Genomic DNA, 11,384 nt, shown 5'->3' with positions numbered 1-11,384 from the left:
ATCTTCAGGATAAGTGGTGCCTACACAGATGTAAAGCTGGCTTTTCCTCTATCCTACAAACCCAACCTAACCATGACCATAACCACAACATTCCCCTGACCCTGAAAAAAAAACCAACCACCTAATTTGTTGGTGAACCTTCATCGGAGGGGGGATTGACAATCACACACAATAGAGAGATGCACACTCTGCGTAAACTCCTAAAATCCCAAATTCGTGCAAGTTTGGGATTGCCCTGGAATACCATAGGTGCGATATTAAATGAGTACACCTACTATCTGAACTGTTGCAGTATAATGATTCCCATATTCCAAACACGGTCTCTCTCTCCCTCTCTCTCGCTCTCTCTCTCTCTCTCCACTGTGCGGCGGTTTGATGGGTCGGTCGGTGAAGCTGCTTCTTGGCTCCTGAGCTCCGAGAGAGAGATAAGCCGGCTGCAGAGGTAAGGGACGGGGAGAAGGGGGAGAGGCTGGAGCAGAGCGAATACGAGTGGCGGTATTATTAGTGGTGAAAGATGCATAAAAGAAAACTGAAATGTTGTTGCGTGCGCTTTTAACGCTCCTACTGGTAAAGCCTCTGTTATTTGTCATTGCAGCGGTGTTCTCAGTTTGCTGTGCTTGAGGTGTTGCTTGGCTGTTGTTGGAGTAATTAATATTTCGGAGGGTGACACGGAGGATGCAGTTTTTCTCACCTGGGATTAAAGAGACCTCAGGTGATCTGTCGGGGACACTTGAAGTGCACAAGTGCATGTTTGAAATCAATTTGCGCGTTTTCGTCCTCTGTGCATCTGTTGGGATGCGCACAGAAATTTGTGAGGAAGATAGTGAGAGAGGTGTGGTGTGTGTGTGTGTGCGTGTGTGTGTGTAGGGTAAAGTACGCGCGTAAAAATGCGTGCTGCTGGTTGTTGCGGACTGTGTCGTGTAAATTAGGCTGCAGAGTGCTAGGTGTGTGTGTTTGCGGGGGGTGAAGCGGTTCTGAGAGGATAGAGAGACCACAGAAAGAGGTCGGAGTGAGACCGAGAGAGAGATCTATGTCACTGTTGGTATGCAGACATGCACGACCATCATCCATCAAACTTAAGCTCTCCCCACATTAAGACAGATGACGATTTGAGCCCGGTTCTGGCTATTAAGCAGTGATACTGATATTTATATTAATGCTGCATAATTACACGTTATCTTGATTTAGTTATCTGTGGACTGTCAGAGCATTGTTTACCTGATTGACTTCACGGTCAAATGTGGATGCACAAGTTTTGACGTCCCCATCATGCAAAAATTTGTTTGCATGATGGGGATTTTGAAGAAAATCAAAGATCTTTAAAGGTCGAGGATGAACTGAAAAAGATAAACAAGTGCCAGCTTTGGCCTTATCGGCCAGCACCAGTGGCTTATATCAGTAAAACGCTTGTGACTGATTTGTCGCAGCCTCACAAAGCATAGAAGTTTTTATATTGTGACCAGGTACTCACTCCTACATTGTTCTAAAAATAAATTCCCAAGTGATAGAAGATTTTGGACGAGGCTCCGGCCTTTCTTTGTGGGGTTTGCATGTTCTCTCGGAGCCTCCAAGATCTTTCTGCCTACAGTCCAGTGACGGGTTAAATGGTGATTCTAAAGTTGATCCTAGCTGTGGATTTGGGGCTTAATAGTCTAGCCTAGCTTTGTTGTAGCTGCTGAACTCTTATCAAGCACGATCCAGCACTTATATGACCCCCAGTTAGGTTAGCAGTTAAGAAACTGCTGCTCAATGTTACTGAGACCTTGGAACCAACTTTTAATCAACTGCATGGGCAGGTGCTCGATTTCATACAGCTATGGGAATGGAGCTGAAAACACCTGAATTCAGAGATTAAGAGGTGTGGCACAATACTTTATTAGATTCATTTCAATGAACGCTACACTGTAATTTCACCGTTAAAGGTCATTCAGTCTCAAATCACTGTGGGCTCTCTGCTCGCCTATCTCCAATTTGGCTAAAAATTTTATGTCCAAAGTTTGTAGCTTTTTATATAAAATACTTTTTTTTTATATTACCTGCTTTTTTCACACTTTGAAAATCTGAGACAACCCTTGAACATGAATATCTAACAAAAAAAAGTGGGAAAAAAAGAACGAGTGAGCAGAAAATGTTCTAAAAAATGTGAAGATTTGTGTTGGAATGACCCAGTAGCTGGATTTACAGTAGTTAAGAATACTGTGCTTTAAGCTTTATGACATCATATTGTCGGTAGTGTGGATGAGATTTTCCGATCATATTAGTGCTACTACAGTAATATAAAGAGGAACAGTATTAGAACATAAACAGTTTATTACCCTAAAATTACCTGTGGGTGTCCTCCTCTGTGTACTCTGAATTCAGTTTCCTGTTATGCTTAAACTGTGTTTGCAGCTTGGTATTCACTTCTTGCCTCACAAGGTTACAGTATTCCTGACCTGCTCAAAATTGTATCAACCACCCAAGGTGAAGACTGGCGAATTTCTATGGTAGTCTCACTCATTGCTGTCTAAACCTCAGCACAGCTTTCTGCTACACAAACCCTGGTAACTAGATCACATGTGAAAAAACAATCAAGGATTTGAACTTGAATTTACATGATCACACAAGAAAAAGATACAGTACTGTACCATTAATATACAGAAGCTCTTAATATGTTTCGTATCTTAAACAAGATGTGAATGAACCATTACTGTGTGATATATGCTGTTAAATGCAGTCTGCCTGATAAACCACACACACAACTCCACACATTTGACTCTTTATAAGGTTGAATGGCTTCTAAACTGGTGGTGTCCCTTATATTTGTAGCCAGGCTTTTGTGTAAAATAGCCAGACATCCTCATGCAGCCCTCCCTGGGGTGGTTTTCGATGGAAGGTGAAGCAAACGCTGGGTGTGCGTTGCACTGTGGAGGGTCCAGAGGGAAAAGGATAGCGCAGACTTTAGACACAGCAAGAGATCTCACTCACCGCATCCACTTCCTGTCATCGCAGCGTGTTTTAAAGGAAAGGGGGGTGGTTAAATAAATGTTCACCTCTAAATGTAATCAGAATAATTTAGAGTATTAATCTGCGACAAGTATAAAAATAAATGTCATGCGTTTCTTTCAGTCATTTAATTTCCTGAAACCTGGGGCCTATTTTTATTTTATTTTATTTTTTTCTTCTTCAGTGACTTCAAATTACATCACAACACTTTCACTGTTGTTATTCCTTTGTAGTGCAAAAGAGGAGCGAGCACAAATGTTTTGACTGATGCCTTCCTCAGTGTTCATTTTCTTGCAATCGAGTATCATTTCTGTGGCAGCGCTTGATTTGTTCCAATTATGTAGAGCTGAACGCTGAGCTGGTGAAGACATCAGCTGAAATTCAAGCGTGCTTGTTAGTCTTTTGCATTTAAGAAGAAGAAAGATAAAGCTTAAGTGAAGTTTAAAAAACTGTGCTTCACTTGTAATTGTACGTAGCTAACACGAGCGGCGAACAAACAAAGGACTCTACACCTACAGGCTCTCACGAAGACATCACAGCACATCGATTGAAGCCTCGTAAACACCACAGGAAGGAGTTTCCTGAGCTGGCGGTTCTGAAGGAGTTTGAGGGCTTAACATAGGAAGATTTTAATTCTTCTGTAAAAACATGTTGTTTGCGTTTCATAAAATGAGACGCGTGTGGTCCCTTTATATCTTCTTCATCCTCAAGTTCATCTAATTTTGGATAAATAGATTAGGCATTACATCAGAGGCTTTCAAGGTGACCAAAGCTGACTCTGGAAGTTCTTTAAAGCAATTAGGCCAACTAAAGCATCTCTATCAACAGGGGTGAGGCTCCTCTGTGAACCATTAATTAAATAACTGTGCGATAGAGGATGATCTCATGTGAATGTTCAACCTGAACATTTCATATCTTTGCAAAATCCAGAGTTAGAGCGAATGTTGGAGGTATTGATCCCAGCCTACGCAACTTTACGACATTCCAGGAGCAGGATGGAAAGAAGATGGGAGTTTAAACTTGAGCAGTTCAGAGAAACAAACCAGGCATCACTTCTAAGCATTGACTGCTGGTTTGGAGTAGCAGTTAAGCAGACGGTGTCCCTGTCTTTCCTTCAGCACCAGAAAGCTCGTGGACACATGGACACTTTGTACAGTATATCCTCTCACACATTCAGACACACACAAACAGCTGGTTAATGAGAGCGTCGACTTAAAAAGGACATTAAATTCACTTCAGACGACACAAAACTGCCATTTACTCTTAACCCAGTCAAAACCACTTTCTTAACTTTAGTTCGATTCTTATTATTTAATGTTTAGCTTGCTTGCACGGAAGAAGATGTGCTACCACTATGTGTCTTTGTAAACGGCTTTATGAGTAATACATGAACTAAATATAATACACAACCTAGGTGCACCTGTTTCTGAGATAAGCTAAGCTACACTAGCCTCTGGCTGAAGCTTCGCAGTTTCCATATAGATATGAGAGTGGTATTGATCTTGTCTTCAGATCTGTGGATGTTTCCCAACATGCCAAACCCAATCATCCTACAACCAATCATGCTCAAGTCTGCTCTCATTTTGCTTCCTTTCTCTTTTCACTCTTTGGGCATGAAGCAGAAATTGCTTTGTGGAAGTTCTTTAACTTCTAATTTTGCTTCAGAATACGAGATTATGCACGATTGAAACAGCATATCAACACATGATGCTCACGATGATGATACTGCGGATGCAGGCACCCACACTGATTCTGTGTCAAATTTCAGCTCTGATACCTTTATTCTTTCAGCTGAAAACATGCTTACACGGTTAATATTTACAAATTGATTAAATTAGATCAATTTGATTTTTTTTCCTACAGCAGGGGTGTCAAACATGAGGCCCGGGACTAGAATTGGCCCGGCAATGACTCCAGTCTGAGCCCGTGGACAGTTTTAGAAAATGTGACTTCACTTTTAACTGTATTTTCAAGTTTTGCTAGTTTTCCTCTGCCCATTCATACTGCACCAAAGTAAATAAGCAATAGATAAATATTTAAATGACTAAAAACACTGTTTCTTACAGTGAATTCCCAGGTAAAGAAAAAAGAACTTAATTTTGCTCTCCTTCTCACCATTCATGCTAGCTTTTGGGAACTACACATGTGAACTACATTTCCCATGTACACATGGTTTATGAAGCACAGGTGGACACTATTAAAAACTCTTTGCCAACATTTGGCTGAAGTTCTAGGAAGACATTTTGCTTTGATAACCTGCATCAGGCCTTCATTCACATTTCAGTTCTTTATATTTAGTGGTAATGATAATAATAATAATGGATTGGATTTATATAGCGCTTTTCAAGGCACCCAAAGCACTTTACAATGCCACTATTCATTCACTCTCACATTGGTGGAGACAAGCTACGGTTGTAGCCACAGCTGCCCTGGGGGAGGCTGCCATATCGCGCCATCGGCCCCTCTGGCCAACACCAGTAGGCAGTAGGGTAAAGTGTCTTGCCCAGGGACACAACGACCAGGACAGAGAGCCCTGGGATCGAACCGGCGACCTTCCGGTTACAGATGCGATTCCCAACCCCCTGAGCCACGGTCGCCCGAGTGAGTGTGATGGTCTTTTTTTTAAAAGATTTTACTGAGTGGAAACACAAAGTGGAAAATACTGCTTTTCTCTGAGCAGAATCATCTTCCAGTCATACACCTAAAGTCTATAATTTCTTCCACAAATATTTTCTCAGATAAATGTTTCCAGGAAACCTCCATCTCACTGAGATTATGTGCAAACTCTTCTGGTTTGCATCGCAAAAGAAATGAATAAATTAAACTGAAATGAAATAATGGAGTGTGTTTCCATTATCATGAGTGCATATTTGGCAGCTTCCAGGTATATTGTTGTGAGGATTCAGTTATCTGCAACACAAGGAAGAGCTTGCTATCATAACATTTCCTATAGATTAGATTTGTTTTGCATTTTCATTGCGCGGTTTGCAACCAGACTCATTTAATCGAGTGCAGAATTGTTTAGATTTCCAGGCCTGTGTAATGTTATTTTGCAAATTCACTGTGTTGCAACCAGCAAAGAGACTAGCTGTCTGCAGATGAATCAGTCAGAAGCTATTATTTCTTTTACAATGGACTAAATGGAAAGGCATCTGGTCCCAGTTACGTTTGGGATAAAATCTTCTGGCACTGATGAGCACAGAGGAAAAGAGGATGCATAGATGGAGCCCTTATATAGAAACCAGGGTGTCAAGTGTGTTTCATTTCTCTTTCCAGCTGTTTGCCCCCTATCTGACTTTGAACCTTCTCCTTCTTGCACCTAATCTCAGCTCAAGTGTCACACAACAATATTTTGACAGCTGTCAGAAGAGCACAGACAGGCCTGAGTAATGGGATGTCACAAGTGTGTGTGTGGATTCGCATACAGTGGGGCAAAAAAGTATTTAGTCAGCCACCGATTGTGCAAGTTCCCCCACCTAAAATTATGACAGAGGTCAATAATTTGCACCAGAGGTACACTTCAACTGTGAGAGACAGAATGTGAAAAAAAAATCCATGAATTCACATGGTAGGATTTGTATTTGATCACCTCAAACAAGGAAAATCTCTGGCTCTCACAGACCTGTAACGTCTTCTGTAAGAAGCTTTTCTGTCCCCCACTCGTTACCTGTATGAATGGCACCTGTTTGAACTCATCATCTGTATAAAAGACACCTGTCCACAGCCTCAAACAGTCAGACTCCAAACTCCGCCATGGCCAAGACCAAAGAGCTTTCGAAGGACACCAGGAAAAGTATTGTAGACCTGCACCAGACTGGGAAGAGTGAATCTACAATAGGCAAGCAGCTTGGTGTGAAAAAATCAACTGTGGGAGCAATCATCAGAAAATGGAAGACATACAAGACCACTGATAATCTCCCTCGATCTGGGGCTCCACGCAAGATCTCATCCCGTGGGGTCAAAATGATCATGAGAACGGTGAGCAAAGATCCCAGAACCACACGGGGGGACCTGGTGAATGACCTGCAGAGAGCTGGGACCAAAGTAACAAAGGTCACCATCAGTAACACACTACAACGGCAGGGAATCAAATCCCGCAGTGCCAGACGTGTTCCGCTGCTGAAGCCAGTGCATGTCCAGGCCCGTCTGAAGTTTGCCAGAGAGCACATGGATGATACAGCAGAGGATTGGGAGAATGTCATGTAGTCAGATGAAACCAAAGTAGAACTTTTTGGTATAAACTCAACTCGTCGTGTTTGGAGGAAGAAGAATACTGAGTTGCATCCCAAGAACACCATACCTACTGTGAAGCATGGGGGTGGAAACATCATGCTATGGGTCTGTTTTTCTGCCAAGGGGACAGGACGACTGATCCGTGTTAAGGACAGAATGAATGGGGCCATGTATGGTGAGATTTTGAGCCAAAACCTCCTTCCATCAGTGAGAACTTTGAAGATGAAACGAGGCTGGGTCTTCCAACATGACAATGATCCAAAACACACCGCCCGGGCAACAAAGGAGGCTCCGTAAGAAGTATTTGAAAGTCCTGGAGTGGCCTAGCCAGTCTCCAGACCTCAACCCCATAGAAAATCTGTGGCGGGAGTTGAAAGTCCGTGTTGCTCGGCGACAGCCCCAAAACATCACTGCTCTCGAGAAGATCTGCATGGAGGAATGGGCCAAAATACCAGCTACTGTGTGTGCAAACCTGGTAAAGACCTATAGTAAACGTTTGACCTCTGTTATTGCCAACAAAGGTTATGTTACAAAGTATTGAGTTGTATTTTTGTTATTGACCAAATACTTATTTTCCACCCTGATTTACGAATAAATTCTTTACAAATCCTACCATGTGGATTCATGGATTTTTTTTCACATTCTGTCTCTCACAGTTGAAGTGTACCTCTGGTGCAAATTACTGACCTCTGTCATCATTTTAAGTGGGGGAACTTGCACAATCGGTGGCTGACTAAATACTTTTTTGCCCCACTATTGCATGTATTGTGCATGATTCGGTAATCGGTTGTTCTGTAGTAAATTAAAGGGCAATTTTATGGGGTTTAAAATCAACCTTTAACCTGCTGCAATTTGTTTCTGTACTTTGTGAGTGGTTTATTGGAATAATGTGCAATCATTTTTGCAACAGTCTCCATGTCCTCCTTCGCTACACCCATGAATCTTATCTGTGCTCTTCCTCTTTTACTCCTGCCTGGCAACTCCATCTTCAGCATCCTCCACAGAGTTTCCACGCTGCTCGACCTGAGTTGTCCCTCTGATATACTCATTTCTAATCCTGTCCATTTTGGTCACATGTAACACAATTCATCTTCAACTCTGTCACCTCCAGCACGGCCTCCTGTCTTTTTGTCACTACTGCTGTCTCCAAACTCTACATCATAGCAGGCCTCACTACCATCTTGTAAACCTTCCCTTTCACTCTTGCTGCTATCCTTCTGCTTCTCTGAATGGAAATGAACGTGCAAATTAGTTTTCAAAATGAGATATTCATCTGACTGATTTTCATCATTTGAATTAATTCATGCACATGATGTCAAATTTTAACTGAAGAAACAAATTTTTATTCCCCTTGTAAAACAAGACATCACATCCTTTGTGGTAAAGAAGCAAGTGACGCTCTTATATGCCAGGAAATATGATGTCCCACAAACTGAAATGATTTACTGGAATAATCAAGCAAAAACAGAATGTATTTTATTCTCCTTTAACTTCAGTCTCATGTGACGGGTCTGGAGGGAGTAGCGTAGAAGGGATAACAGAGAAAATTAGGAGAATTGATGATGCCTCCATTGCATCCATCCTGTGGCTGCTGATAGAAAACCAGAAAATAGAGAGACATGGGAGACTGGAGCCCAATGCTCAGTTCTATGGTCCAATTTATCACTTTGTTTCTCACTCTCTTTCTTTCCCTAGACTCTGGAGACAGCACAGTTGGAAATAAAGAAGAGAAGACAAAGAAGAGAGGATAATTTAACACACAGGGAAGGCGACTGTAAGGGAGAGATGGCTGAGGCACAGCAGCAGCAACAGCAGGAGGAAGGAGGGGAGAAGGAGAAGGAAGAGGAGCAGCAGCAGTCGAGCCCCGTGGAGAAGACTGAACCTGACGAAGGGGCTGAAGAACCGAAGGAGATCGCCCAGACGACCCCGTCTCGACCTCTGCTCTCCACGAGGTCCATGAGCATCGTGGACCCAGATGATGACACGCCCAACATGATTGTTTACAGAAAGGTAAGAGCAAGTATAATCTCCAGCATCTTTTTGCTGACTCACAGTGGTTTGTGGTTTTGTTAGACAAATTTTAACCGGTTGCTGATGGTGGTGCTGCAGACTTGAGAGAGTAGGACGGGGAGTGCTTTTTAAGCGCTTCAGTGCAAAATGATTTTTTGGCTTTGCTGTCTGTCAAACTCGAAAGTAAGTTTGAATAAAAAATAAAGCGAACATTCAGCTGATCTGTGAGAGTTTTGGAGCAAATTTTATTATTTTCAGGTGATTCTGAGATTTCTACATTTGGCTCGAATCAGTGAGGCCAGTTCTGAAACTAGTTTTATTCTTTTTACTTGTATTACATTTATGCATCTTTTACATGTATTTTAATTGGAGGAAGCCAGAGTATCAGCATAAACTCCAACAGGACAAAATTACTTTCTTTTTGATGTCTGTGTCATCAGAGATGGAGATTTACTGTATAGGTGGTATAATTATAGGTGTGATTATAACCCAAAGCTTTAGAGGTTTATTGTTATTCCTCTACAGTAGTTACTTTATGCCACACAGAGCTGATTAAAAGACAAATGAATGTATTTCAAAGGCAGTCTTGCTCTCTCTTCTAAATGAATATGAGCTGTGACCGCATTACTTACCAGCAGGCAGCTGGTGCACACATTTAACTAATTATCATGCATAATTAGGATGCTACATACTAAAATTGAAGTTAATTCCTATTGGCTGGTGATGCAGCAATTTCCTCTTGGAGCTGCTGGAGTCATATGTATTTGAAGAGCTGCTGCTCTGATATATGACACTAGAAATGAAGGCTCCTGCTGCGAACTGAGATGGAAAGTTTTTGGACAGGTGGCGAAAAAAGTGAGAGATTGTTTTTCATAAACAAGCTTGCAGTATGTTTCTTTTGATCAGAAAAGACACACATCAAATTTATGGAGAGGATAGTTTCAGAAACAGCAGGACATCTTTGTGAGAAATGGGGTTTTAAAAGAAGTGTGAAGTGAAGAGACTACATAAGACATCAGCTGAGCCACCACTGCAAGTTGACAACTGCATTAAGTACCATATATAAATAAAGAATAGTGGAAAAAAAACACTAACTCCTAAATGCTAGTCCAGAAGGACTAGCTGTCTAGAAGCAGCACACCACAAATGAAACTGTCCATGATAAATTAATGCCAAAATGTTGTACATAAAATATAAGGGAGGAGGCTCGGTTTTTGTAAGTTTCCACCCCGTTTAAAGGTGTGTTTTGTGGCTGACCCTGACATTTGACCTCATTGTGAAAGGGAATGAGAATATACTGTTTCTCTGGATGGAATCAATGCACTATGTCATGTCAGCCCAACCTGAATGAAAGACAAGGGGGAAGGAGATGAATTTACACTGAGGGCAATCTCGCCTCCTGTGCTAAATGAACGTGTCAGTATTGTTTACCAGCAGGCAGCTAGTGCACATTTTTACTTATTTATCGTGACCACGGAGGTGTGGCTCTATAGGGATGAGGAGATGAAAAAGATGAGAAGAGAGTGATGGAAAATGATCTCTACTAGCCATAGCGTGTCTGTAATGCAAGAATTAATGGGTGAAATTGGCTGAAATAATTTCTCTCTGTCAGTAAGCACTAAATTCTGCGATCAGAGATGTGAAGGATATTTAATGGAGGCTGAGAACTTGTTTAAATGCTGAGTGGGCATTATCAAATTACTTTGCATCCTATTCAGTCTTGATGAAGTCTTGATGAAGCCTGGAAATGAACCACAGTGACAGCACTTGCACTTGACAATATAAAGAAGCAGCACTTGAAGATTAAACTTACTAGTGGCAAACACTATTTTTGCTTTTTGTTTGGACGGATAACCTTTTCTGGTTCAATTAGTTTAACAAGTTCTCAAATGACTCAAATCAAGAGCTAATTTCATATCTGGGGTGTATTCTACTCATTTATTTTTATTCAAGTTTGAATAAAAAGGTGCAGGAAGAAGAAAATGTCATAAATGTGGCCTTTCTAAAATGAATCGTTTACATTGGTAGAACACATACATTTAGTTGCATATTTGTCACACAGTAATTGCCCCCAATATTAACCTATGAATTAACTGCGATTAACCACATTTTTTTGAAAAGCTGAGTTCAGTTAGATCAGCCACACCCAGGCCTCA

General features: G+C 41.5%; 1 protein-coding gene across 1 annotated transcript in view; it reads left to right on the top strand.

Annotated features, from left to right (window-relative positions):
* Positions 1-376: 376 nt before the first annotated feature.
* The window catches only part of LOC102201415 (regulator of G-protein signaling 6-like), a 105,159-nt gene continuing 94,151 nt past the window's right edge, over positions 377-11,384 (top strand). The window contains exons 1-2 of the mRNA XM_005731163.1: positions 377-442; positions 8,914-9,228. Of these exons, the coding sequence (XP_005731220.1) occupies positions 9,004-9,228 (225 nt within the window). The 5' untranslated portion in view covers positions 377-442; positions 8,914-9,003. The remainder of the gene's footprint in view (positions 443-8,913; positions 9,229-11,384) is intronic.

This window comes from Pundamilia nyererei, unplaced genomic scaffold (genome assembly GCF_000239375.1).
Source record: "Pundamilia nyererei isolate P.nyererei 1_Seehausen unplaced genomic scaffold, PunNye1.0 scaffold00041, whole genome shotgun sequence".
NCBI lineage: Eukaryota > Metazoa > Chordata > Actinopteri > Cichliformes > Cichlidae > Pundamilia > Pundamilia nyererei.
This window is presented reverse-complemented; position numbering and strand designations above follow the sequence as displayed.